Source organism: Mustela putorius, unplaced genomic scaffold (assembly GCF_011764305.1).
Source record: "Mustela putorius furo isolate JIRA1106 unplaced genomic scaffold, ASM1176430v1.1 tig00537295_pilon_pilon_pilon, whole genome shotgun sequence".
NCBI lineage: Eukaryota > Metazoa > Chordata > Mammalia > Carnivora > Mustelidae > Mustela > Mustela putorius.
Window position 1 is genome coordinate 31,446 of NW_025422433.1, and position 27,574 is coordinate 59,019.

General features: G+C 61.9%; 1 protein-coding gene and 1 long non-coding RNA gene across 3 annotated transcripts; one reads left to right on the top strand and one right to left on the bottom strand.

Moving 5' to 3' along the window:
* Window positions 1-1,057: 1,057 nt before the first annotated feature.
* GABBR1 (gamma-aminobutyric acid type B receptor subunit 1) lies at window positions 1,058-26,435 on the bottom strand. 2 transcript variants are annotated; one of them, XM_045073932.1, is made up of 23 exons: window positions 26,377-26,435; window positions 25,829-25,916; window positions 25,005-25,208; window positions 24,056-24,241; window positions 22,695-22,715; window positions 21,256-21,416; window positions 18,125-18,259; window positions 17,694-17,864; window positions 16,410-16,511; window positions 15,818-15,883; window positions 15,218-15,409; window positions 9,687-9,929; window positions 9,058-9,121; window positions 7,850-7,927; window positions 6,276-6,426; window positions 5,759-5,891; window positions 4,607-4,723; window positions 4,411-4,518; window positions 3,983-4,076; window positions 3,318-3,445; window positions 2,694-2,822; window positions 2,407-2,550; window positions 1,058-2,133 (listed from the first exon to the last, which is right to left on the bottom strand). In XM_045073932.1, the coding sequence occupies exons 2-23, from the start codon at window positions 25,914-25,916 to the stop codon at window positions 1,960-1,962; spliced, it is 2,889 nt and encodes a 962-aa protein (XP_044929867.1). In that variant the 5' UTR covers window positions 26,377-26,435; the 3' UTR covers window positions 1,058-1,959. The 2 variants fall into 2 exon arrangements, with proteins under 2 accessions (XP_044929867.1, XP_044929868.1); XM_045073933.1 differs by lacking the exon at window positions 24,056-24,241.
* Window positions 21,941-23,059, top strand: LOC123390243. Its single transcript, XR_006604891.1, has 2 exons — window positions 21,941-22,822; window positions 22,926-23,059. It is a non-coding gene; the product is annotated as an uncharacterized LOC123390243 (long non-coding RNA).
* Window positions 26,436-27,574: the final 1,139 nt, after the last annotated feature.

Here is a 27,574-nt window from a genome sequence, read left to right on the forward strand (position 1 = left end):
GTTCTGGTCTTCTCGCATCCACCATGGGGCAGTTCTGAAGCCCATGGTTCACTTTCCAGTCGGCAGGCTTACCTACTCCACAGGCCTCTTGAGAACAGACACACGGGAAGAGGGGAACTCATACTACGTCCGGTCAGCCTCAGCCAGAGAGTCCCGGCCCACTGGTTTTCCAGCTCAGGTCTGGTGCCTCCTCTGCACGAGGTCTGCGGAACTTCAGAAACTGCCTCCTGAACAGGCTGACGAAATGGCAGGACCCACCCAACCCTTCAGCTCTTTGCAAAAATGGGAGAATAGCTTAAGGGAAAACAAAACAAAACAAAACAAAACACAGTGCCGAAGAGAAAGAGGGAAGTCCAGGAGCCGAGCACCCTTCTCTGCGAGGACACAAGCTCTCTAAGAGCCTCAGCACGCTTCCTTCCTTCGCGGACCACTCAGAATATTCTCGCCTAGGACAGTAACTTCCTTCCCAGCTGCTCAGCTCTCCCAAAGACTTTGCAGGCCGGGAGCGCTTGGGGCTGTCCCAAGGGCCATCTCTCCACTGTCCCCAGCAGCAGCCATTTTCCTGTTGTTCTTGGTTCTTAGGAGGGAGGGTCCTCACGTCTGAGCAGCCACATGCTCAGGTCCCCCAGGAAGTGCCCCCCCCTGCCCCGTCAGAGGGCTCATTCAGCAGGAGTAGTGACGGGGCCAGCACGGCCGAACATACTCCCGGGTCAAGGACAGTCGGAGCACCAGTCCTCGCACCTGGCGTGGCTGTGATGAGCGGATGTCCACTGTTATCTTCACAAATGAGGCCACGGAGATCAGAGATCCAGAACTTACTCCCACGCGGTGGTGACTGACCCGGGCCAGCGGACCCCACACTTGGAAGCTCTAATGCTGTCCCTCACTTGTTTCAGCCTAACCCTGTCCTGCGTGGCCCTGCGAGGCCCTCAGTGGACCAACGCAATGCCTCTTTGAACCCCTGTACCCCAGGGCCTTTTCCCTAACATAGAGACCCCCGAGCCTCCCTCCTTGGACAGAAGCCCAGTCTGCTCACAGTAAGGGACGAGCCGCTGAGTCACACGGTTCACTGGTTTATTGAGACTGGGGGAGATCCCTCCCCAAGAGACGCCTTGGCATGGAAGGGATGCCCCCTCCTGCCCGGTGGCTCCGTCTGTCCCTGCCAGCCATCGGGGTTGGGGAGCCTTCCTGTGGTTGGGATTCTCACCAACTGTCTGCTGGAAGCAGCTCCCCAAGCTTGCCCCCATTCCTTCTCCCTCAAGTACCCCCAGAAAAACACAAAACCAAAGGGAGCAGCCCTGGGAAGGACGCAGAGCGTGGACATAGCGTGGACATGAGCACGACGGTGGGGTGGGGGTTCAAGCAGAAAGCACGGGAGGGTGTGAGCTGCGGAGAGTGCGTAAGGACGTGGAGCGTGCGCGCCTCGGGCTCTGCTAGGAGGACACAATGGTCTTAAGGTGCAAAGGCAGGGTACCTGGGTTCCATGAGCACACACGGGGGAACGCAGGGGGAAACACGGATGTGCGCTGGTGGGGAAGGCCTCCGCTCGGCACACAACGGGCGCAGGGGCCCGGAGCGCAGGAGGGAGGCGAGGACAGGGCACACACGTGCGCGCCAGAGGGAGAGGCACGTGTGAGCACGCATGCACACGCGCGTGTGTGTCGGGAAGTGTGAGCACGCACGGGGCGGAGGCGGGCACCTCCAGGGGGACGAAGCTGGCAGAGCGGGAAGGGTGGGCGGGAGGCAGGAGACCAGGCTGCGGCGGGCACGGGCAGGAGGGGAAGGGGCGCGGTGCGGCGGGGCAGGAAGCTGCAGCCAGGCACAAACCGGCCAGCGCGGCGGTCGGAAAACTGCAAGCGCGGAGAGCAAACGCGCCGGGTCTGCAGTCCTGGGGACCCAGCCGATCCCAGACCCACAGAGGAGGCCTTCCTCCCAGCCCCTCCCCGGTCCCCGGGGCCCTCACTTGTACAGCAAATGAACCCGGCTCCCGTCACAGCTGAGCCTGTCCGGGGGCTCATGGGGCCCCCTGGGCAGGCCCCCCGAGGGGTCTGGGGGCGTCGAGGGGTGGCGCCGGGGGCGCAGCTGCTGCCGAGACCGAAGCTGATGGCGCAGCTCGGAGACTCGCTCCTCTTTCTGCAGGAAGAGAGATCGGGAGAGGTTGGATGAAGGGGAAGTGAGGAAGGGCTCGCAGAGAAGAATGTGGGGTGTGAGCGGGGACGGGGGAGGGCCGCCAGCACGGACAGCAGACGTCAACATGAGGCACCAGGAACGATGCAGCAAAGAGAGGCATCAGGTGAGGAGGGACCAGGGCAATGAGGAGTGGGAGGCAGGGGAGGGGGGAGAGGCCCATGCCCACAGATTTGTGCCGGCGCCCCACACCCCCCAGCGCCCCCAGCGCCCCCACACCTCAGCAATGATCTTCTCCAGCTCCCGGTTCTCCTTCTCCAACAGCCGGGACTTTTCCTCCTCGTTGTTGTTGGTGGAGGAGCCTGTCTTCATGGTGTCCTGCGCCTCCGACTGCCACTCGCCCCGGGTGATCAGCCTGCGCATCTGGGGGCCGAGGACTGCACATGAGATGGGGGAGCGGGACCAGCCGGTGGCGAGGCCCGTGGGGCCCCTCCCGAGGGCAGGAGCAGGAGAGGCTCCCAGGAAGCAGGGCTGGGCTGCGGGGACGGAAGCGGGCACCGCCTCACCTTGGGCACGAAGAGCACGACCAGAGTGATGTAGGAGGAGAACACTATGGCAAGGGACGCGAAGGCGAAGGCTGCGTCCTGCTGGCTGGACAGGATCATGGTGACCGGGGCAGTGATGAGGCACAGGACCTGCGGGTGCACTGTGTTGGGGGCCTCCAGGCTTTCCTCCCCCAGGAGGGAGCCCATGAGGACAGGTCCTGGGGGAACTTCCCATCACTAAAGGCTCCAGACCCCAGGCCACCCTCAACTCCAGAGCGGGAAGAATCCCAGACCACGTCCCGCTCCAGGTCAGCCCCTGTGCTGGGATCCTCGCACCGGCCCAAGCGGAGTCCCTGAGCGCTGAGCGTCCGGGCACTCTGGCCGGAAGCGGACTCGGATTCCAGCCTGGGAGCCGGGGACACGGCATCTCACCTCCCCACTCTGCTTCCTCACCTGTGCGGGGGCGGTAATGTCTGCTTCGTGTGCCCCGGGCAGAGCTGTTAAGTGTCTGTGCAGGGCTTTACCCACCAGGCAGAGCTTTACAGACCCGCGGCACTAAGAGGCTTCTTCAGACTCCCGCCCACGGGTCCCAGCCTCGACTCCTCCCCAGTGGCCCTGGGGTCAGCACCAGGGCTCCAGGCTCACCGCCACGTTGTAGATGGCCATGCCCACAGCCCGGTGGTCGTTGATCTTCTCCGTAGACACGCTCTTGGTCTCGTACGCAAGGAAAATGCCGAGCAGCAGCAGCAGCCCCTTGGAGCCGTAGAAGATGCCTGGGGCGGAGGCGACGGCCGCTTGGCGACAAGACCTCCAGGCGTCCACTCAGCCCCGGGCCCTCCAGGCCCGCCACCCACTGCTGCTCCAGCTTCGAGCTCCACGGGTGAAGGGGCTCCTTTCCAATCGGCCCCCTGACCTAGCACACCTGTCTCCGTCTGTCCCCGCAACTTGTCCCGTGGTCCCGGCTTCCTCATGGGACGGAGGAAGACAGCTGCGGAGAGCTGGCGACGGCCGTGCCACGCCCCGGCCCTCCCCCTCCCGGCTGAGGGCGGCCATGCCCTTTCCGACCCCGCACCGGTGTGCAGGCCTCCCCGGGCCTCCCCGTCCTGCTCGCACTCTAGGGAGCCGGCCAGACGGATGGGGTCAGGCAGTCCCCACGGGCCACTCTGCCCCCAGCTCTGCCCCAAGCCTGCTTTACGCCCCCCAGCTCCTCACGGAAGAAGACCGGCTCTCCCTCCCTTCCAGAAAGGATCGGGGCAAGGCCGCCCTCCTCCCGCGGGCCCTCCGGCGCCGGCCCTCCCCCGGCCGCGCACCGAGCCACGTGTTCATCTTCCTGGAGCTGCAGTGCTCCAGCTGCGGCAGGATGGACACGTCGATGTCTTCCTTCGGCTCCTCCTTGGCGAAAGTCTAAGGGAGAAACGGGACCCCGGGGAGACCCCGGTCACGCTCCCTGCCCCACCTCTGCTCAGTCCTGATGCCCAGCTCGGCCTCCTCTTTCCCAGGCGGCCCTCAGCACAGGAGCCAGGCCCCACTCTAGGCCCGGGAGGGCTTTCACGAGAACCTGGGAAGGGCGTGTTCCTGGCTTTCCATGAGGCCTGGGACGTCTGCGCATCCTTCCGGGATCCCCACCCCCTGCCTCCCCACCCGCACTGGGCCTCCTCAGGGCACGGGGAGGCGGCTCTCCTCCTGGGTCCCCAGCGTGCAGAGGCCCCGGCCCCCAGGGCCTCCTCTCAACGGGTACCTCGATGGTCCGGTGCAGGGGGTCCACGATCTGCCAGATGGCGAGAGTGAGGACGTCCATGCCCACCAGCAGGCCCACGGTGGCGTACAGCTTCCAGGGCTCCAGGGTCTGGGTGGACACAGAGCACCGGCAGGTCGGGAACCCTCTGAGCCCCGAGAGCCAGGGGCCTGCGGGCCGAGGAGCAGCAGCAGCTCACCTTCCTCCACTCCTTCTTCTCCTCCTTCTTCGTGAAGACCGTGTGGACCCACCAGATCTTGGTGAACATGGAGCCGTAGCCCAGACTAAAGCCCAGACCCAGGAGCCAGAGGCGCGCCTAGGACAGGAGAGGGAGCAGGGCACAACCGTGCGCAAAGCGGTGCAGTCAGGCGCCACGGGGGTGCACGCGGGGCCGGCGAGTGGGTCTGCCTCCAGCAGCTTCCTTCCACCCACCCCCTCCTCTGCCGGCAGGGCCTGCCTGCGACAGCTCCTGCGGAATCCCCCTGGCCCGGGGCGGCGGTGTGGCGGCACACCCTCCACCACACAGCCCCTGCCGGCCGGCTCCTCGCCCTTTCCTCCCACCAGGCTGTGGCCTCGCCGACGGCTCACCTCATCTACTGGCGTTCGACCCCCGCAGGCCACCTGAGTGACCCCCCGTGCCTCCCGCTGAGGAAGGCCCGCACATCCTTGACACTCCAGTGCCGGCCCAGCTACTCCGGAGCCGGTCCCCAGCGGCCCGCCTCTGCTGCACAGACCTCTCACACACCCCGGAGGTCAGTGTGCCCACTCCCGCTGCCCACTCATTTCCCTGGGGGCGACAGCCTCTGGGGAAGTGCGCTTGTGTGTGCCAACACCACGTGCCCAGCTGAACGGTCAGGAGAGGGCCCAGGATGGAGGAGTACAGACGGGCAGGGACAGGGGCTGTGTCCCACCAGCATAAGAGAGCTGCACACGTGTGGCCACAGAAGCCAGCCTTTCCCAGAGCCCCTGGACCTCCCACACCCCAAAACCAAGCATGCACCTCATTCCCGCCCCCGCTGTCAGGTCCAGTCCCTGCCTCTGCCCTTCCCCCAGGAGTGCACAGTTCCTGGGCTCCGTCCTCAGCCCGCAGCCAAGATGCCAGTATTGAAGGGTTCTTTGTGCAGACCCTTCCCGCGCCCGAGCGCCCCCCTCCATGAGGCAGGCCATGGCAACCTTGGAACTGGCTAGAGCCACCCAGCAGCAAGGTCTGGAGGGTGGGAAGAAGGGAGACAGCCCACAGAGACTGGGGGAGCAGGGACAGTCTGGGAAAGGCCGCGCCCGGCGCCTCCAGGAGCGGCTCCCAAGCGGGGAAAGCCAGGGTCCACGGCGAGTCTGCCCGCCTCCTCCTCACCTGGCAGACGAAGGGGAACTGGCTTCTCCCGATGTGGTAACCATCCAGCCCGAGGGGGAAGACAGCCGCCAGCGCCAGGGAGCAGCCCACAGCAGTCAGATTGTTCAAGTTGGGCTGGGAGTTCTGGATGTAACTAGGGCAGAGGCGGGAGAGGAGGAGGGCGAGGAGCAGAATTAACCTCTTCTTCTGGGAGGCCCTGCTCTCCAGAGCCATGGGGCCTGCCCCAGCCGGTGCAGCCTGGGCCAGGGCCCAGCGGGGGCAGGCTGGAGTCTCCCAGCACCCGCACCTGCACACATGGAGCAGAGCCCCCGTGGTGTCCCCCAAGAACTTGGTAGTTGTGGGTGAGCTGCTCTGGAGCTGGGATGTGTCTGGTTTCCCCCTTTGGTGGTCACGGTCACTGGAAAGGCACAGGCCAGAGTGGACGCCTCGCCCCCCCACGACGTGGCAGTCACACGGGGGCATGCTCACAGTCTCCGAGGGCAGAGAGCAGGAGGACAGCGTCCGAAAGTAAACTTACCGGACGTGAGAGTTGTAGATATTAAACGACAGACACACCACAGCCAGGACGATGCCCAGGCTGGACAGCACAGAGACCGAGATGAAGAGTTTCTGGGACATGAAGCGGAATGTCTTGATGACAAGGGTCTGGTCAGCCGGGGGGGCCCCTCCTGCATGGCATTACGGATAAGAGGGGGTCTAGTCAGCTGGGGACCCCTCCTGTGTGGCCCTGGGGGAGGGGTCTGGTCAGCTGGGGGCCCCTCCTGCGTGGCCCTGGGGAGGGGTCTGGTCAGCTGGGGGCCCCTCCTGCGTGGCCCTGGGGAGGGGTCTGGTCAGCTGGGGGGTCTCTCCTGCATGACACTAGGAAGTAAGGGGAGGGGACAAGGACATGAAGATGAGGCAGAGGAAGGGGCAAGGGACACCTGTCTCTAGCCCTGAGGACGTGGGGCCCTCGCTGCCCTTAATGCTGAGTGGGGGTGCTGCGGAGCAATGCTGCCCAGCCCGGGGTGGCGGGGTCTCAGGAAGCAGTCGGAAGGGAGAGGTGGGAATGGAGCTGGGGGCCAAGATGTGTCACCAAAGCTGGGGTGTTTCTGATAGTGTCTGTTCTGTGATTTGTGTCTTTTCGACCCAAAGGAACTGGGAGAGAAAGAAGGGAACGGCCGAGAGGTGACACCCGTGAATCTCTCGCACTCAGATCCCCAAAGCTGCAGACGACGGTTGTGCAATCATAAAGCTAAGACTTCGAAGTACCCTGCCTGGCCTCCGGACCCCAGGAAGACAACCCGACCTGGGAGCTTCAACCCCGGCAGGGTGATGTTCCCAACAGTGTCTTCTAGTGATTCTCAAGAGGAAACTCAGATTTGTCAACGAGTTCACAGCAAAAAAAAAAAAAAAACCTCATTTCAATTTGCTTAGCTTTAAAAAGAGAAGCATAATTTAGGCCATGCAGCATTTATAGCAGTAGAGAATACTGTCCTAAATTCAAATTATAAAAAAATATGTCCGAACTCCAGCAGTGCCAGCAGCTACCAGCTTCCAGTCGGGTAGGGCAGCCGGCAGCTGGCTCCGTCCCTGACGCGCCCGGCCCGATTCAGCGGCAGGTCCTTCCTCCTGTCCACAGGAGTGTCCTTCCCGCTGCCGGTCGTTTGGCCCGCGAAGCTCATGAGCAACACTTGCTTTTACTTTGCCTCTTTAAAAAGCACATTCGAGGGGAAGACACTCCAGGAGGTTTTGCAACCTCTCCTGTAATTTAAGCAACTAGTTTCCTGAGAAGGATGAAGAGGCGACTCCAAGCTCCAGTAGCTGGTCCAGATAGATCAAGGTACCAGAACATGTGGGAGACCCAAACGGGGTTTCCCAGCCACCCACTATGCGCCCGCATCTCTGATCCTAGTACCTGAGCGGCACATTACTTTTGCTAGTGCATCGCTCCCTCTTCAAAAACATACCCCACCAACGTCTTAACCCGAACCCCAGCCCATCTCCTTGGCACGTTTCCAGCGCATGGCACCTGCCACCCCAGCTTCGTTCACGTGCACAACACCTGGTCTTGCTCAGAGGCACCGAAGGAGAATACTGACAGGACCCGCTTACCGATCCACTTGTCCGTTTTGGACCAGGAAAGATCGTCCTTGGTGCTGTCATAGTAGCCGATCTTCTTGTAGCTGCCCCCTGGGCGGGAGACAACGGAAAGCTGAAGAGCCCAGCCCAGGCCCGAGCTTCTCACTCCCCTCAAGTCACTCTCCCTGCTTGCGTCTGAGCCCCCGAGGGGTCCCTGGGAGGACAGGAGGGCTCTCGAGTCAGCCACCTGGCTGACGGGCAATGCAAGGTGTCTGCCAAGGCTCATGGGTGTGTGACAGCACCTCGGGGGTTCGAGGCCTCTGGGGAGACGCCACTGCTCAGCCTCACGCCTCTCCCGCCGATCGTCTCGCACTTCGATTCTGGCTTCGGAAGCCTGCGACATCTCTGCTGATTCTCCCTCTCATGACAGACAGAATCACAGGATCTATTTTCCCCATGGCTTTCATTTTAATTTTAGAAATTTCTCTTCTGTTGGCTTGAGTTCTAATTCCTTGGAAAGTTGCATCTGCCTCTTAGAGCCATGAGGTGGGGGGTAGTTCAGCCATCCCTAAGAATTCCTGTTCCAGAACTTTTCCCTCAGAAGCCAACCCACAGCCCTGGGGTTTGGGCCACAAGGAGGCTCTGCGGACCGCTGGGAGCGGGGAGAAGGAGAGGGCACGCTCCGGGAGGCGTGGGGACAGTCCGACCGGCAGAGGCTCGGCAGGCACGTGTGTGCTGACGTTTAAGGAGATACAAGTGAGAAAAGCCAGACTACACAGGAGACCCGAGAATCAGAAAAGCTTGCTTAGACAGCAAGGAAATGCAGTAGGTTTCCTCTAAAAATAGCAGCTCTGCCAGACGCCGCTCGCCTGGAGTCCGCAGGCTGCACCTGACAGGGGTTAGCCCCTCAGAGCCAGGCCCCCAAAGGGAAATTTCCGAAATGACAAGGGAAGCCCCTGGAGGAAGGCAGTGTGTCTGCCCCTTCCCAGTCCTGGGCACCCCCCACCCCCACTGAGCTTTTCACTCTTCTTATTAGGTAAACACTTGACGAACCCGTTCAAAGAGAAGGGCAGATGGGCACGCACAAGCCACCCTCCCGATCTCCGTCCTCGGGCGGGGCCACCAGACCTCAGCCCGCCCCGCTGCGCTCACCCTGCACCGCCCAACCCTGCGGGCCCCACGCACCCCTGCGCTCACCCTGCACCGCCGGACCCCATGGGCCCCCACACTCCTGAACTCACCCTGCAGCTGCTCGATGAGGGTCCAGGCCATCCGGGAGCCGCTGGCATCAAACACCACGTGACCCTGCGTGCGGGAACATGCGGAGGCGGCAAAGGTGATAAAAGCGGGAGCCAGGAGAGAGCTCAGGGCCTCTCTGGATCCTTATGTGTTTGATGTCACTGAGCCTCTGAATGAATTCTATTTATGGAATTTGCCTGCATATAGGACATACCCCAGATGCCCATACCCTAGATTTTAGAAACACTCTTTCTTTGGAAAAGAAGCTTCCCCCATGGGATTTGAGTGGGAAGCGTCCCCGGACAGAGCCCCAGGAGCCCCGGCCTCTGGCTGTGGGACCCAGGTGTGGCACCCCGCTGTTCTCCCCGCTTGGAGAGGGACAGGTGACCGCTCAGACTGTCTCCTTTAAAATCCTGTGATTCCCATCTGACTCATGAATATCTGGACTGAAAATCCATGAGGGAGAAGCTGAAAGAAATGGAATACAGCATCTTCCCCTCTTGACTCCTGCGGGTTTTTCTGGCCTGGGGGTCTGAGACCGATCCCGCAGGTTAACGCGAGCACAGGAAAGGAGAGTGTGCGCCCTCTCGGGGGAGCGCAGGGGAGCGTCGGGGAGACCGCCGCCACTCACAGAGACGCCCTCGAAGGACGAGGAGTTCATCGCCCGGTAGATCTGGTCGGTAATGGTCTGGTTGTTGTAGTTGAAGTCTTCCAGGCGCACGCCGGAGCGGCCGCCCCCACCGGACGTCTTGTTCAGGGCCAGCGCCAAGGCCCAGATGGCGTCGTAGGCCAGCGGCGCCTCCTGGAAGCCACCCGTCTCCTCGGGGTGTCTCTTGAGCCTCTTGGTCAGTTTCTCCACAAACTCCTGGGACGTCTGCGGAGGGAAGGATGGGGCGCACGGTTGGCGGGGGCGCGGGGCACACTCCCCACCCGGCTGCAGCCCTGTAATCCAACAGACGGTTGGAGTTGTGCCATCGGAGGGAGCACACGGAACTTTGAAAGCTGGACCTGGAGGGCCTGGACTGGAGCTGGGGTGAGGTGGCCCAGGAGCCTCGGCACACAGCCGCTGGTCCAGAGCTGGAGCCAAAGTTGTAAGGAGTGGACACTGCACAACAGACGGCAGAAGAGAGGAGAGGTGGGCCTGCATGGCGACGTCCCCCCGGGGCTCAGACGTTCTCCGTGGGCCGGACCCAGCACCTCACAGCCCCTGCGATTCTACAGCAGCCTAGAGGGGCCCCCGCAGAGCCTCCCTCGCCGGACCCAAGCAGCGCACTACCTCCCTGAGTGCTCTCCCCTGCTTTCAGCTCCCAGGCCCTGGAGGGTTCTCAGGAGATGGGGCCCCAGAGGCACTCTTCACATGATTGAAAGCTGGTGTTCAGGCCCTGCCCACCCTCCCCACCCCCTATCTTTGTTCTCCAAGAAAGCTGAAGACAAGGACAGCTCCTGTAACTCTCCCATGAAATGGGTCAAGAGACCTGAATTTCTATACGTGGCAATGACCTCGTTTGGCTAAAAACCACAGGTAAATTGCTCAAGGGTTTGGAAATGTTCACTGTGCAATGGAGAAAAACACACCGGGCCTTTCTGACCTCCCAGAAGCCACACAAGGAAAGGCTCGGCGGCCCCCTCTCGGCAAGGCAGCCGTAACAGACAGGGCGAGATCTGGGATATACCAACAGCCTCACCCTCTAAGGAAGGGGGGAGCACATGAAGAATACAAAAAAATCTGTTCCCCATGCCCTGCCCACTTGTCTCTCTACTGAACTTTCTGAAGACACGGCACAGGGGAGGGCAAGGCACAGACCGTGCGGAAACAGCCTTGGAAAACCAGCCCAGGACCGACCACATCCGCAGCTCCACAAGCGGGAGGCCAGGACCACGGCCCGTGCTCCTGCACACCTCTGCTCCTGCACACCTCTGCTCCCGGCACCGTGCCTGGCCCCAGACCGACCACACCCACTGCATCACGCCTGCGGCATCGCGGCAGGGAGCTACTGTGTGTGGCGTGTGCGGTGGTCCGTGGGACCGCGCACCTGTCTCCCGCACGGAAGGCACCGCCCAGACCACGCACTCCGGGTGGGAGCACTCTGAGGGCAGTGCTGCCGACGGCGGATGCCGTCCAAGTGTGCGGTCCCGGAGCGCCCTCTGCTCAGTTCTGCTGCAGACTCTGACCGCTCTGAAAAAGTTTTAAAAATGTCCATGGGGCAGATAAACAGATGCACGGATGGATCTCAGGTCCAACCCATCCACCCGCCTGCTGAGGGACCTCAAACGAGTTAGGAACCTGCACTGGGTGGTCATTCAGCTTTAGAATGGGGACGACACTGCACCTCGAAGAGCTGCTACGGAAAACCACAACATAGAGAAAACGCTGGGTATAAAGTCAAGTCGCGGTTTGTCTTTGCAAGTCTCCCTGCCCTCAGCCTCATGTCCGTCATGTGCTCAGACCTACAGTCCAGCTCGGCATCTCATCCAACTGGAGCTCTAAGATCAATAATCCAAAATTTAAAATGTCTAAGACGAGGTCCACTTTACCTCACTCCCCAACACTTCCCAGTACAGGAGACTGAAGGCTTGGACTCAGCAAGTCCTCTTAATTCTTCCACTGAAACGTTTCTTTGGGTTTTTTTAAGATTTTATTTATTGGGGCACCTGGGTGGCTCAGTGGGTTAAGCCTCTGCCTTCGGCTCAGGTCATGATCTCAGGGTCCTGGGATCGAGTCCCGCATCGGGCTCTCTGCTCAGCGGGGAGCCTGCTTCCTCCTCTCTCTCTGCCTGCCTCTCCGACTACTTGTGATCTCTGTCTATGTCAGATAAAGAAATAAAAATCTTTTAAAAAATTAAAATTAAAATAAATAAAGATTTTACTTATTTCTTTGACGACAGAGACAGACACAGGGAGAGAGGAAACCCAGGCAGGGGAAGAGGAGAGGAAGCAGCAGCTTCTCACGGAGCAGGAAGCCCAACCCCTGGGATCACAGCCTGAGCCAAAGGCAGATGCTTAACTGACTGAGCCCCCCAGGTGCCCCTCTTGAAATGTTTCATTAAGACCATCATTGCCTACACAGAGCAGTCTTAATTATAATAATAATAATAATAGGGGGCACCTGGGTGGCTCAGTCGTTAGGCATCTGCCTTTGGCTCAGGTCATGATCCTGGGGTCCTGGGATGGAGCCCCACCTCGGGCTCCCTGCTCAGTGGGAAGCCTGCTTCTCCCTCTCCCACTCCCGCTGCTTGTGGTCTCTCTCTCCCTGTGTCTCTGTCAAATAAATAAATAAAATCTTTTTCAAAAAAATAAAAATAAGAAGAAGACCTAACATTTATATTTCCTTACAATGTTCCAGGCATTTTTCCATGTTTCAAGGTATTCGTAGATAGAAACAGGCACATAGAGTTTAGCTTGCCGGGAGTGCCCGTGCGTGGCAGGGCTGGAACTCAAGCCCATGCAGCCCGGCCTCTGTGCCTTCAATCTTCCCAGGACCCTCGCGTCGCCGCGGCACGCTGACTGCCTCCCTGCCCAAGAGCGCCTGCTTGGCCGCTGGCCGCGGCCGCCTTCCGAGTGGTCACGAGTCTGTCCCATCTCCAGGTCGACGTCCACGCCGGGCCACGAGAACCTCCGATGGAAAGGGACTCACGCAGCCTGCACAGTGCTCTCCCCACCCAGACCTTCGACTCTTCCCCGGCTCCAGGCTGCCTGACAAACATGCTTACCCCCAAAATCGTTCCCCCTCGGGCCAGCAAAGACACCACTGCAAATTTCCAGGTGGAAACATGGCAAAGCAGCTCCAGAAAAAGTAAACAGCGAAACTTCCACAACCCACAGAAATCAGTAAGTAATCAAGGGCAGCATTATGACCCTCATTTTCTGTCGCCCCTGCCGGCTGTGTCTGTGACGGGTGCCTGACCTTGACCTCGAGTATACATCCTGAGGCAGCTTCTGATTTCAGACTGTACCAAGATCTGACGGGACCTCTGCCCCAACCTGTGAGAACTGGAAGAGAATGTCATCTCCAGGTAAGGCCACCTCCTAGCTGCCCCTCTAGCCCAGAGCCATCATGGGTCCCCAAAACCACTGCAACCCAATCTCCCACGCCGGGCTCCTTTCTAAGCCAGGGTTTCTCCACCCCTGCACGACTGACATTCGGATCAGGAGAACGCCTTGCTGTGGGGCACGGACCTCTGCATTACAGGCTGCCGGGAAGCATGCCCCTTCACCCGCTAGACGCCGGTTGTGACGACCAAACTGTCTCTGGACATTGCTCCAGCCAACAGTTCTCAAAATGTGGTCTCAGATCAGCAGCATCAACAGCCCTAGGGAACCTGCTGGAAAGGCCCAGACCCCCCGCATCAGGACTTGTGAAGGAAGAGCCCAGTAATCTGTCCTCACCCACCCTCCAGGCCAGTAATGTCGGAGCACGAGGGCCCAAATAAAGCGACAGCAGCTCTGCTTCTCTTCCAGACCCAGTCTGCGTCGCTCTGGGTCCCAGGTCCAGCCCTAGCTTCTCATCTCCCTCTCCTGGGCCTGCGTGATGCATCCACCATCTCTTTCCTGCTCAGTCCTTACGACTGCTCTGCCCCCTGGAAAATCCTCGCTCTCCCAGGAGGCACTTCCAGCGACCACACAGACCTGCTGTCCCTAGAAGCTCTAGGGCCCCAAAGGCCCCAAAGGCACCACGTTTCTCTATAGACCCAGAGCCAGAAAGACGACCCTCCAGCGCAGTCAGCTCCAGAGCCCAGACGTCCATCCACACCCCTCCCCCGGTCCCTGCTCCCTGCCAGGGGCTCCTTTAGCTCCCTGCTGTGGGGCAGATCCCGGGCTCGGGGTGCCGATAAGCCTCTCGGCTTTGGGGCCAGCTCCTTTACTTCTGAAGGTCTCCCAGATGACTCACTTCTCAGGTGCTCTACAGGGAAGTGACCCTCCAGAATCTTCCAGGCTATGTTTCAACCACGACACCTGAAACATGAAGTCCCTCAGAACTCCCCAGGACAGTGTCCACAATCAGAGTCTGCGGACACAGCCCACCATGAGGACAGACGGCCTGAGTGTCTTCTTCCCTGGCTCAGGAGCTGCCGCCTGCCAGACAGTGTCGCCGGCAAAGGCACAGGCTCTTCTGTCGGGCTTCCGGATGCCCCATGGCAGCAACATGGCAGAGGGGTTTGGAGTTAGACTCAAACGGGGTCAGTTCTGGCTTCCCCACTCAGCAGTTTCGGAGCCTGTGCCAAGTCCCTCAACCTCTCTGCATCAGTTTCCTGGTCCGTAGAATGGACACGAGAAACCCCCAGCCAGCTTGGCCAGGAGGTCACAAAAACCAGGTCCCTGATTCCTGGGTTACTGCGCAAAAGCAATTATGACGACACCTCTGTTTTCAACATGGTCTATTTGGGGCTTTACAACCATGAACTCGCCCCTAGTGTGCTTCCCAAAACAGGTCTTACAGGCCTGGGGTACCCCTGGCGAAAATATGCAGACACGGAGGCTGCCTCCTCAGCTTGCCCAAGATCCCCGTCTTCCGCCAGCCAGAACCCTGAGCAGAACAGAGCCTCAGCTGCGTGCCGCGCTCACTCGTGCCCCTCGCCTGCCAGCTGCCCGGCCTTCCCGGATCAGACGACGTGGCTGCTAGCCCCAGACCTGTCACCAATCAGCTCCCGGGAACAAACGGATTTCAAAAGTCCCTTGTACATTTAAAATTCTAAAAAAGGATCATTAAAAAAAACATCGGGAGCCAAGCTAATTGAGTATCAGTCAGGAGTGAGGATTAAGCAACTGCAAAGGACGCGGAAGTCCCTGAGAAAACAAACCGCATTCCTGCTCGGGAACAGCCCTCGTGTCAAGGTGCGCGTGCACACAAGCGTCTGCACCCCTGCTCGGGAACAGCCCTCGTGTCAAGGTGTGCGTGCACACGCGTCTGTGTTGTCGCCAACGCCTCTCCCTCCTTTGACTTCTCTCCAACCGCTCCTCGTTGCCACGGTAACAGCCCTTCCTCTCATCAGGGGCCTCGCACACACACCACTCCCGACCCTCTCTCTGTCATTCCTGCTCAAGGAAGTCAGAGCCGAGGTGGAAGCCGCAGGAAGCGCGGTGCAGACAAGCCCGCGTGCCCTCCTGGGCCTGTGCGGTCCACTCCCGCCCCGCCCCCACGAGGCGCCCCGCCCCCACGCTCACCATGTTGGAGATGCTGCGAGTGTTGGCAGGGTTCAGCATGACGATCTCGGTGGTGATGTGGCCTTCCACGGCCTGGGTCATCTCATCCACTGTGCAGTTGATGGACGGATCGTAGATCTTGAACCAGTTGTCAGCGTACCACCCGATGAGGAACCAGACGTACTTCTTCCCGAAGAGCCGCTCCTTGTACACCTGGGTGCAGAGAACGAGCAGGGCTGGGGCTCTGGGGCTCCTTCTGGCCTAATCCCCTTGACGCGATCCAGCCTCTCGGGAATCAGAAAGCAGGGAACTGCAGAGAGGACTCTACAAGTCCTGGCGGGCGTAGGAGCCGCTCGGGGACTCCTCCTTCTAAGCTCCTCCCCAGCCAGTCAGGAAAGATGGGGTCCGGGGGATCCTGGGGAACACTAAGGGGGAGGAAACGGAGATCCGGAGAACCTGCTGGGTGCGAGAAGCCAAGAGACGGAGTCGGAGCCGAGAGACAGGGACGTCATACTGACCATTGCCTCCGACCGCCGGCTACCGACCCGAGCAGAGAGACCCCATCAGACAGCCCGGGGCAGAGCCCACCCAGGCCCCTCCCGCTCCGGAGGCCAACTCTACCTCACAAAACACTTTCCGGGCTTCGGTCTCATAGAAAAGTCCCACGATGATTCGGGCATCCTGGCGCTACAGAGAGAGAGAAACAGCTCCGAAGAGCCGCCCGGAAACTCCCAAGCACTTCCACCCCTTGGATTCCCTGCCCCGGAGAGCTCAGTGCAGGGTCTGCTCACGGGGTGCTGGGCAAGTGCCAAGTGGACGAAGAGTAGAAATGTGCCAGAACCGGAACTGCCGGCGCACGCAAGGGTGGCAGTCCCACAACCGCACTGCCGCACACCCATGCGTCCCGCCAACGGTCGGCTTACGCGGCGCCGTCCGTCCCCCGTGTGCGATGTGTGACTGCACACAAGGCACAGTGCGACTCCTCCCAGGACGCACGGCCGCACTCTGTGCATGTGTGTACATGAAAACTCACCCACCAACGCTTCGCACACCTCAAGCTTATACGATGTTATATTCTAATTATAGCAGGACACAGAAAAACAAAAAACAAACGAAACCCACGTGCCCCTGCCTGGTTCTCCTCTCCGATCCCCCTCCATGCCCCCCACCTGGCCCCTCCACGGGCAGAGCCCCCCGCTCCCAAGCAGCACACCTTCAGGTTCTTGACGGGCACAGCCGGGTCGGAAAAGAAGCTCTGGCGGAAAGTGATCTCGATTCCAGCTTCCTTCACTCGCTCCTCGAGGTCGTCCAGAGTCTTGGGTGGGAATGAGCAGGAAATGCAGAAGATGTGGGGCGTGCAGTGGGGTCAAGAGCAGAGAGCATGGTGGGGACTGCACGAGCAGGAGGAGGGGCAGCTCTGAACCGTGCTCCCGGCACGCCTGTCCCCGGGCCGGGGAGGGCGGCCAGGGCAGGGTCTGCGGCCTCGGGACCCAGACTCAACCCAGGAAGGCGCGGGAGCCCCTCCTGTGGGTCTGTGTCCCGGGAAGTGGCGCCACTCACCCCACGCCCACCAGGCAGCGAGGGCAGGGAAAGGAGAGAAGACGCAGGGTGAGCGCGACCGGTCTGGTGCGCACAGCACGGTCTCCGCTCAAGGGCCAGAAGCGCGGACAGAGGCGTCAGAGAAGGACGCCCTGAATCGCAGAGGGACTGGGGAGGCTTCCAGGGGGTGCAGCTGCAGCTCCCTCACACTGAATGTAAGGAGGGTGGGGTGTCCGAAGACGGGGAGACGTGAGAGGACCGGACTGTCTTCTCCGGCGCCCAGCCCTGCATTTCCTCTCCCGCTCCCGCGCCTCCTGTCTCTCCGCCCCCTTCCCTTTTCCGTTCTCTGCCTCCTTCTCTGTTCCCTTCTGTTCTCACTGTTCCTTCTCTCTCTCTCTCTCTTTCTCTCACACACACACCGAGGGTCTGGAATTTGTTCGTATCTTATATTCCCTCTCTTACATCAACTTTGGAGTGAACCTACTTTAATGGAAGTGGGTCATTTGGGGTCTACCTGTCTGGGAAAGGGAGCATCAAAGGGAAAAACGTGTCCTAAAACCAAAAACTTGGAAAGGATCCTGAAAACCTAGCTCTGTTTATTCCTCTGGCTCCAGAGAGAACATGCACTTAACCACTCAGAATGTGTTTGCTTTTGATAAAGAAACAGGTTCTTTGGGCACCAGGGTGGCTCAGTCGGTTAAGGGTCTGGCTTCGGCTCGGGTTTCGATCCCAGGATCCAGCCTGGCATCGGGGTCCCTGCTCGGCTGCGAGCCTGCCTCTCCCTCTCCCAGTGCCCCTCCCCCTGCTCGTGTGCACACACACACTCTCCCTCTCTCTCTGTGAAAGAAATAAAGAAAAATATTAGAAAAGAGACGAGAAGAAAGAAGCAGGCTCTTGTGCCCGGGAGGAGCCCTGGCCACCCCTCCGAGCGCGGGGCTAGCGACGCAGGCCTGCTCACCGAGGTGAAGACCTCCGTGGTCTGCTGGATGGTGGCGATCCTCCTCCAGCCCCACTTCTCAAAGAGCTTCACGCGCGTGGGGTTGTGCAGCGTGGCGGACGGATGAGTTCGAAAGAATGTGGGAAAGCGCTGCCGGTTGGACAGGGCCGGGGAGCTGGAGCCGTAGGACAGCTGAAGGACAGGGACATGGTGCGGGACAGGCTCGCCCACAGCTCCTCTGTGACCCTGCTGGCTGCCCCAAGCCTCCCGCCCACCTCGGCCCTGTGTGCAGCGGCTCCCACGGCCCACAGGCCCGCAGCTCAGGTCCTGCTGAGGAAGAGCGGGGAGCTGCGGCCATCGGGCCACCGCTGGACGAGGCCGCCACGGCCTGGGAGTCCCGGGAGTGCCCCCCACCGGCAACCCCCATTCTCAGCCCTCCAAGCCCGGCCTACCACAATGAGGTTCCACATCCTGGCAGCCTCGGCCACGAGCGTGGACACGGAGCTGCAGCCGGGCATAAGGATGATCTTGATGGGGTCATTGTAGAGCAGCTCATACAGGTACTTGGTGGCTTGGCCTGGGTCACACTGAAGGGGTGGGGGTAAGCGTCGGGGGTCCCCAGCAATCCAGTCCCTTCTCAAGTACCCCCCGCCCCCGTCATCAGCACCACGTTCTTATCCTCCCTGTCCAGTCTCTGGGCTCCCCTCACGTCCCAAGCCCGCCCCTCGTCTTCCCCTGCGCCCTCAGCCCGTCCTCTCCTGCGCACACCTCCACCACGGTCACCGCAAAGAGCACCTTTCCTCCCTTCCTCGGTCACCGTGTCCCCTTCCCCACGTTTCTAAGCTCCCAAGGTCTGCGAGTTTTAGGAAAGAGTCTGCAGGAATGAACCCCCCAAGTCCGCAGACAGCCTCCTCAGAGCCCAGCTATGGAAATCCCTCCGTCTGCCTCTGCAAACCCCCTCTCCGTGGGCCCCTGTTGGTCCCCTGCTCCTCTCTTTTCCAGGCTAGTGATAAATAAACTCGAGGACAACAGGGACCAAGGTCACTAGGGAGTCGTGCTTGGCTATCCCTCCCCTCCTGCTGGGCCCTGACATTTGACGGGTCCATTACAAAAAGAGGCGCTTTGGAGGGGGTAGCCGTGGGGGAGAAACAGGGGAGGAAGACCTGGGGAGAACACACAGCGTGAGGTTCTCAACAAACCAGATGCTTTTAGGGGTGCCTGAGGGAGGGGCAGGGAGATGGGGAAAGTAAACAATGCAGAGAGCCAGGAGGGAAGGGACATGGGGAGGAAGAGCCGGTGGTGTCCCCCTGCCTGTTCCCCTCCTGCTGGAGGATGACATTTCAGAAGCTGCTGGAGCCCCAGAGGAAGTCGAGGAGAAACGGAAGGCCGTGGGGAGCCAGGGCAGGCGGCACAGGGGGCTGGGGACGGCCACGCAGGAATAAGGAAGGCCCCTAGAGCCTGCTCACTTCCCACTGGGGCCTGACATTTGAGACACCGTGGGCAGCTGGAGAAGGGGCGCTGGCAGAGCAGGAAGGAACCTCTGCGGCCCCCAGCGAAGGGGTGTTTGTGAAGATTCTGCCCTCCCCCCTGGCTTCTCGGAGCATCTCGGCCATTCTTGGACCCCACCGTCCCACACTGCCCTAGCACGTTACCCCAGATCCTAGCCCAGTACCCCTGCAGCCTGGGAAAGGGTGGCGGGAACAGGGACACGTAAGAGCACACACAACACACACACAGGGCGAGGACGCAGGCTGACCCAGGGCTCTGCTCCTTCCTCCCCGACTCTCTCTCTTCCACACTCAGGCCCTCCCTGCAGATTCCCTGATTCTCACCCCCTCCCCAGGAGACTTCCTCTCCGCCTCTCCTCCGCTCTGTCTTCTGCGAAGCCTCCGGATTTGCGGGCAGGAAACCACACGTTCCAGTTTGCCTGCTTTCCGCTCTCCCTCCCTGCTTCTTCCATCTCCCTTCTCCCAGGCCCCCCATCTGCTCCCCAGCACCTCCGGGGACTCACCTGTCACAGAGCTCACACACGGGGCTATGGGGCTCCCAGGATCCCTGGGACCCCCTCTCCTGACCCTGGCACCCATCCCTCCTAGTTTCTCTCTGCAGGCTCCCACCTCCAGCAGACCCGACCCTCTGCTCCTCTCCCTGCCTCTCCGACAACACCTAATTTTTTTCCCTGGGTGCTGCTGCTCGCCGACAAGGACCCTGGGGACAGCTACTTAGGCATACCAGGACAGGACGAATAATGGTAATAATGCAGATTCTTGGGATTCGTTCCTGACCATGGAGTTCATCAAATCTGTTTTAAACCCAGGCCTCTGGTGAACCTTGTGTACACGGAAGTTTGGAAATCCCTGCCAAAGTGTCGGGAGGGGGTTGAGGTCCTCTCTCCAAGCTGCCAACAGTCCGTGTGCTCTCTTTTCTCCAGGCACCCCACCTTCGACCCCACTCCGCCCGCTCCTCCCTCACAAACCCATTTCTCGATGCAGACAGCTGCTCGAAAGAATGAGGACACATGCTGGGTGCACCCAGGAGAAATGACCACAACCTCACCTCCCGCCCCGTGAAGGGCTGGGGCTGCACGTCAGAGAAGGTAAACTTGAGGTCCCAAGTCTCCTTCCTCCCCTGTGCCACATCCGTCCCCACACTCCAAGTCCCTCACAGGGGACAGGGTGGGGAAGGAGTCTTATGGGGCCACGCCGTGCCCCCCCACCCAGATGTTCTCCCCTTCCCTCCCCCCCCCCCGCCCTCCCCCTACAGCCTACTTTCCTCCTCACATCTTGGAGGCCACAAGGCTGTAAGGAAGATTTCAACTTAAGACCCAAGTTCCACAGAACGCCCAAGAACTGAGCTCTGCCCCACACCTCCTCATCGGCCCCCTGCCCTACTGCCATTCTTTCCTGCTCCCTCTCCTGCCTCTGTCCAGACGCCCCCCTTTCCCCACCCGACTGGGAGGGCTCCTGCGCGCACCTCTAATCCGCTCATTCTCCCAGTGCCTCTGCCCAGCCCCGGACCATTCGCTTTTCCAGAACATGGTATGCCACATATCCCACAGTCTGGGGATCCGCGGCAGGACAGGGCTCACAGCTACCCCACCGCTTGTTGTGACAAATAAACCAGAGCGCTCGAGTCCCTCAAATTTTTCCTTATTCGGTCCCAACCTGCTGCCAAGATTACCTTGTTACCATGGTAAATCGGAAGCCGTGCTCCAGCTCACCCCTGACACCTCCTCCATCCCCGGAACCCATCCCAGGGTTAGTGGACTCGCCGCGACCGAGATCAGCTTGTACCCTAAATCCACCACCAGTCTCCCCAGCCCTCCCCCCACTTCCCTGCGTCCTGGGGAGCAGAAGGGTCTGCCCCACATCCTGATTCACCCTCCTAAGCCCCTAGACCCTCATCTTGAACCTGAAGCCCCTGTGACTGTCCCCAGGCTTGCGCACCCCCAGCCCCTCTCCCGCTAGTCACACGTGGGAGGGGTCCGCTTCGCAATCCCGAGTCCCTCGGACAGAGGCGCGCGCGCGGCCGGCTCCTGCCCCCCAGACCCCCGCCGCCCGCCCACTCCCACGTCCGGGGCTACCTTGCTGTCGTGGTGGATGAGCTTGAGCTCATAGTCCGGCAGGATGTCCCTGCGGCTGTTCACGTCCTCCAGCGCCATCTCCACCGCGGGCTGGCAGGCCTGGCCCCCGGGCCAGCCCCCGCTCATGGGGAACAGCGCCCCGATGTACACTGCGCGCCGTTCTGAAGAGGGGTGCGGGGGGACCCGCGGGTGAGGCCGCGGGAGATGAGGGGAGTGGGAGGCCCACACCGGAGTCACCCCCGTCGCCATCACCACCAGCAGCGGCAGCGGCCACCGCACCCGGGGAGCGGGGACCCCCGGACCCATGGCCGGGAGGGAGAGGGGCTGTCTGGGGAGGGGGAGGAGCTCAGGGGGGACACTTTTCCTGGGGAGGGCTGCTGAGGGGGTGTCGAGGAGGCGCCTCCATCCCGGCTCGTGCAGGGAGGAGGGGGCGAGGGCCCCAGGGAAGCGGGGAAGGTCGGCTTCCTAGGGCCCCCGCGGCTCCCGCTCCCGCCGCGGCCACCGCCACCGCCACCGCGGACTCTCCTCGCGGACTGACCGACCGACCGAGGGGAGGAGGAGGAGGAGGAGGAGGAGACGGCGGGCGGGGAGGGGGCCCTGACGTCACGCGCGGCGCGCGGCAGCTGCGGGGGGGAGGGGCGGGAGGGAGGCGCGCGCCGCCGTGGGAACGACAGGCGGAGGGGCGGGGCGGGGCGGGGCGGAGGACGCGACCCCCCGCGGAAGAGGCCCGGACGGGGAAGGGGGGCCCCACCTAAGGGGCGGCCGGGGAGGAGCCGAGAGGGGAAGGGGCGTGCCGGGAGGGCGGGGAGGGCCGGAGCGCGGGGGCGCCGGGATGGAGACGCGGAGGTCGGCGGCGGGGCGCGCGTCTCAGTCGGGGGTGCGGACGGCTGGGGCGCCGGGCCGGGGGTGCGGGGCACAGGGCGATGGCAGCGGCTTAGGAGAGAGGCGGTTGGGTGGGATGGGGGTGGCGTGAAGGGGAGTGATGGGGCGCAGGCCGGGAACCCGGGGCTGGGGAGACGGAGCTCGGGAAGGGGTGGGCGCTGCGAGAAGGGGAAGGCGGACGGCGTGCGGAGGAGCCGAAGCGGGGAGCGCCGGGCCCGGCCGGGGGGAGACCGTAGCGCGGGGCGGCCGGGGTCTGCCCGCGCCCCCCGCCGCCGGCCCGGCTCTGCCCTTTGGCCCGAGCGGAGTCTGGGAGGAGGCGGAGCCCGGGGCAGGGCAGCCAAGCGGGGAGTTGGGAGGGACCGCGGCCTCGCAGAAAACCGGCACTGGAGGCAGAAAACAGGTAGGGAAAGAAGGGGCCGGCCGCGAACTGGGACGGGGGCGGGTCGCGGGCAGAAGGACGAGACCCCACAGCCTCGGGGCAGCACCCCTGGGGATGGAGGGTGAAGAGTGGGGGGCAAGGGGGTTGCAGTGCGCGAGATGAGGGTTTATGATCTCACCTGAGTGCGGCGTTCGATTCACTGGCAGCAGGAAAGACGGGGATCAGAGAAGAGTTACCACTGGCGCCCGGCTTCCCCGGCCAGATCCCCAGCCCCCTCCCACACCTGTCCAGGCCGGAGAGGACCGGGTAGAGCAGAAGCCTGCGTTTCTGAGGGGAGGGTGCCTGGGGATAAGAGCAAGGTGGGGCTGTGGGTCAGGACCTGCCGGTTTTCTTCTTTTATTTTTCATAGGACAACAGAATTTGAGACAGGAGTGCCAACAGCTAAGACACGGGCAGATCCTGGTTTTGTGGAGCCTAAATATTATTAAATGCAGGGGTCTCTCTTTAAGAGAAAAAAATACAAATACAATTGATTTTAAACCATTGCCTTTAAAATCTTACTTTTGCATTTCTTACGAAAGCTATGACCATGCGAACACATTATATTACAGCACAAGAAGAACCCTGTGTGAATGAGGGTCCCTGACGCTGAAACCGCAGTAGCTTCATGGTAAACCCACCCCCGGCTGGGGCTCTGAATTTCCGGAACGGAACGGTAAACTACACGCAGAATAATTACATTAAGGGAGGAAAGCCAGGTTCAGAACCTTGGAAGAGCCTACAAGAGTGGGGGAAGCATGAGGTATGCCTGTATCCCTCAGAGAAGACTACACAGGGAGAATCCGGGTGCCCAGGAAAGGGGGGATCCTGCAGAACGAAATGCCCAAAAAAGGGGTTGGACACAAGACTGAGTCCCTTGGGAATGGTGGGGGTTGTCTGAGAATTCCAGAAAAGGCCTGTCCCTTGCCCCTCCCCCATCCCTGGGTGGTCCTTAGTGCTCTGACCGTTCTGCCCCCAATTTTAAGTCTTTTTAATTTTTACCCTGATAATTTTCCACCCCAGATATTCTTTCCAATCTTAACATTTTTTCTAAGTATGACATATGATTTATTTCTGAGTCTTTACAATAATCCAGTTATATAACAAGCGGAGAGGAATCCGTTGTAGAGGAGAGTTATGCATAGAAAGTTCTAAGTTTAGAGAAAGGGGCTGAGGCTAGGGCAAACTGGAGTATTCAAGCCTTAAGAAAGTTAATAGAGGGCGAGACTCAAAAAGGAAGAGACCATGCGAAGATTTGGGAGCAGGGAGGGGATATGAAAAGAGGGAGATGGAGGAAAGAAGCCCCAGTGTAGGTAAAGTGGGCACTGGGGCTGCAGAAGGGGGCCGCAGAGGGGAGGGGAAGCAGAGTTGGGTTCTCACCTCCAGTCCCCCACAGCCCCCCATCTCGCACAGCTCCCCATCCTTTCCCGTCCGCCCTTCCCGCCCTGCTCCCGTCCTCCGCAAGCGCCCTCGGCGGCAAGCAGGCGGCCAGTCCCTCACCCTGGCACTGCGGCTTGGGAGTGCTCCACTGGCCCTGACTACAGACGCTCCTGGAGCTGCCCACAAGATGGAAGTCAGGGTCACATCGGAAATCCACCCGGGCTCCGTCCAGAGCGGGGAGGTCCCCACCCGTGAGGAAAACCTTCCCGTTCTCCAGGGCCAAATAGGACTTGGAGCAGATTCGGACTGTGGAGAGATACGAAAAATGAGAAAGAGAGGCACGTTGGGGAAGGCTCCTTCCCCTTAAAGAGCAGGGAGGGACCTCCGATGAGGCCTTGGGGCCTCAAGCGTCGTCCTCTGCAGGAAATCAGGGGTGCAAAGGACTTGCCTCTCTAGCTTCCACTCCCGCCTGAAGCCTGGAAGCATCCACACATTACCCACAGGAAAAGGAAAAAGCCTTTCCGAGGTAGGAACCCGAGATGGAGCTATAAGCACATAGAAGGGGTCTCTCCAAAGTCAGCGGCAGGGGGCGGGTCCCCGGCAGGGGGCGGGTCCCCGGCAGGGGGCGGGTCCCTGGCGGATGGATGTAACTTAAGATGCACAGATATACCCTCCTTGTTATAGGTGACTTACACTAATGTCAAACAGGGTTTTGCTTTGTGTGTATGTGATCTCTGCGTTGGAGACAGAGGTATTCAAAAATGCCACGAAATCATTCTGAGTGGTTTTGCACAATCTGCCACTAATCCTCCTCAAAGAAAAGAACTCACAAGATGAGCATTTTATCAGAGGGCCCGTGGCCTAACGCAGGGAGAATGAGATGAAATGAAAGGTGTGCGCTGCTAACTTGACTCCCTCCAAGTGCGCATAGTAAAGTCCTTCTCACACCGTGTCCGCTCCATGAGCAAATCTGGATTTTGTTGCAGTGGATTTAAAGTGCTGACTTGTAAGCAATCATGCTAAGTTCGAGGGGTCTTGAAGAGAAGAGGGGCTTTCCCAGGCTACTCACCGCATCTGCTGGGCGTGTCCATGTCCGTCCAGGAGCCGTTGGCCAGGCACTTCCGGACCTTGGGCCCCACCACCTCGCGCTCGCCCCGGCACACATACTCTATCTCATAGTCCACGGGCAGGAAGTTGATAGCCTTCACCTGGTCCCGGGTCAGGCCCCTGTACCTGATGCCCCCTTCCCAAGGCGGGTGTATGATCTGGCAACCTGAGGGGTGAGTCCCAGGAGTCAGAGAGGGGTGGGAGGCGGGCAGAGTCAGGTTCGGGAAGCACAGGAGCCTAGGGCGTGGTCGGTGGGCAGGTGGCAGACCAGAGCCCCAGGGGGATGCGGGGGATGGGTGCAGAACCCTGGGCTAAACGGGGAGCCCTGAGCAAGGGCTAAGGCCAATGAGAGCTCACAGGTGAGGAGGGAAGCGCGCTGTCTGGGGGTAGTGGGAAGATTGGGAATTCGTGAAAGGGTCCAGTGTGCCGGTGAGCTGGTCAAACAGGCTATAGGAGGGTTTCTGAGAAAATTAGGAGGAGAGTAAAGGGAGGCTTCTCCTCCACCCCGGCAGCAGTGTGGGCAGGAAGGAGGGCTGGGGTCGAGAAGACAACGCAGGGTCACCGAGAGGCGGCGGATGCAGTGACGTGGGGCAGAGAAGAAGGGGTGCTGGGTCGGAGGCGGGGTGAGGGGAAGGGGGTCAGGGTGCTGACGTGGGGCCGGGCGGACGGGACGGCCAGGCCGCGATGCTATCTCTGTAGGGCTGACGGGATGGTAACGAGGACCAGAAAAGGGGTGCAAGGACAGCGGAGCGGTGGGGGTGCCCGAGGTCGCCGGAGAAGGCGCACCTTCTGAGGTGGCGTTGGGGGTCTGCGCCCCGCTCGCGCCCGGGGGCCGGAGGAAGAGCGGCGGCAGCAGCAGCAGCAGCAGCAGCATCTGAGTGACAGGCGGCCGTGAGGACCGGACCGAGCTCCGCCGGTGCGGCCCAGCCCGGCGCGCGGGGGTGGGGGTGGGGTGCTGCCGCCCGGCCTCGCTCGCCCGGCCTCGCTCGCCCGGCCTCGCGGGCTCCGACCCGGCTCCGACCCGGCTCCGACCCGGCTCCGACCCGGCTCCGACCCGGCTCCGCCTGCGGACCAGACGCGCGCCCCGCGGAGGAGGCGGGGGCGGAGCCCGGCGCGGGGAGGGGGGGAGGAGAGAGCGCCTGTCCCCACCCTCCTCCGGCCTCCCTCGGCCCCCCACCCTCCCGGGACTCCACCTCTAACCACCTCCTCTCCCCCGGCCCCCGCGGCTCTCCGAGCCCCGCGTCCCCGCGCGCCCCGGCCGCTGCCCCGCGCGCCCCGGCGCGGCCCTCCCCCGCGCGCCCCTCTGCGAGCCCGGCTCCCGGCCCGGCTCTTACCTCGGCGCGCCGGCCCGGCTCCCCGGCTCCCCGGCCTCTAGGCCCCAGGCCCGGCCGCTCCTCCCGCTCCCGCTCCCCCGCCTTTCTCCTCAGCCTTCCCCTCCTCCCAGCCCTCCTCCCCGCGAATCCGGGTTCCTGCCCGGCCGGGGTCTCGCCCCCCTCGCGCTCCCCCAAACCCCACCCCGGTCTCTCCTTCCCGGGGCGGCGGCGGCCGCGGGAGCGGAGCCGGGAGCGAAGGAGGCGGCGCCGGGGACCGGGGGAGGCTCCCGGCGGAGGGAGGAGGGTGCGGAGAAGACGGGGCGGGGGGAGGGGGGACCGAGGCGAGGGCGCCTCCCACAAGCCGAGCCCCGGGAGCCGCCCCGATCCCGGCCCCGCCCTGGACCGCCCACGGCGGCGGGGGGGTGGGGGTTGGCGGCGGCGGGCAGGGGGGCAGGCTGGGGCGCGCACCGGAGCCGGGTGGGGGCGAGGGGCCCGAGCCGAAGGCGGAGGAGCGGGCGCGGGGCCGGGACGCGGGGCTGCAGGTGGAGAAGGACGGCTGCACGGGGAGGCCGCTGCGGACCGGGGTGAGAGCAGGGAGGCGGGGGCCGGGGCCACGAGGGGAGCGAGGCAGGTGGGAGGGAGAGAAGCTGAGGTCAGACCGCGAAGGGCGGAGGAGGCGGGTGAAGGCCGGGCGCCTCGAGCGCCTCCCGCGGCCCAGCCGCTCTGCCTAGCTGCCCTGGGCCGGCAGCTCGGGGGAGGACCGCGGGCGGGAGCCGCGGAGGGGAGCGTGGGCAGAGAAATGGACGTAGTAGAAGGGCGCAGGGAGACAAAGGAGCCTGCGGCGGGCTGCAGCCGACCGGGTCTTTCTCCACTCCGGCCGGGCCTGTCAGGGTTTCTGGGTAGTGGGGGGCCGGAGCCCGGAGCCTGCGGGACGTGCAGGCCTCTGGACAGCTCCCGCGGGCTCCTGGCCTTTGTGCGGTGGCGAGGCCGTGCGGGCGTGTGTGTTCATGGGAGGGAAGGGCGTGTGTGTGTGTGTGTGTGTGTGTGTGTGTGTTCATGGAGTGCGTCTGGGCTGCCAGGGCGACAGGGGACTCCTTGGGGGCGGGGGGAGCTCACCTCGGGCTGGTCGCCAAAGATGTGGGGAAGGGCGGATAGCGTGAGGCTGATGGGAGTGAGGGTCTCGGCCTTCAGCCTTCCCAGTGAATCCTTTGTAGGCTGA

Coding starts and splice junctions, on each gene's coding strand:
- GABBR1 (XM_045073932.1), bottom strand. CDS start 25,916: ATGCTGCTGCTGCTGCTGCTGCTGCCGCCGCTCTTCCTCCGGCCCCCG. Junction 4,724..5,758: donor AGTTCCCCTTCGTCTGCCAG/GTGAGGAGGAGG, acceptor CTCCTGTCCTAG/GCGCGCCTCTGGCTCCTGGG. Junction 2,134..2,406: donor TGGAGAAGATCATTGCTGAG/GTGTGGGGGCGC, acceptor CTCTTCCTGCAG/AAAGAGGAGCGAGTCTCCGA.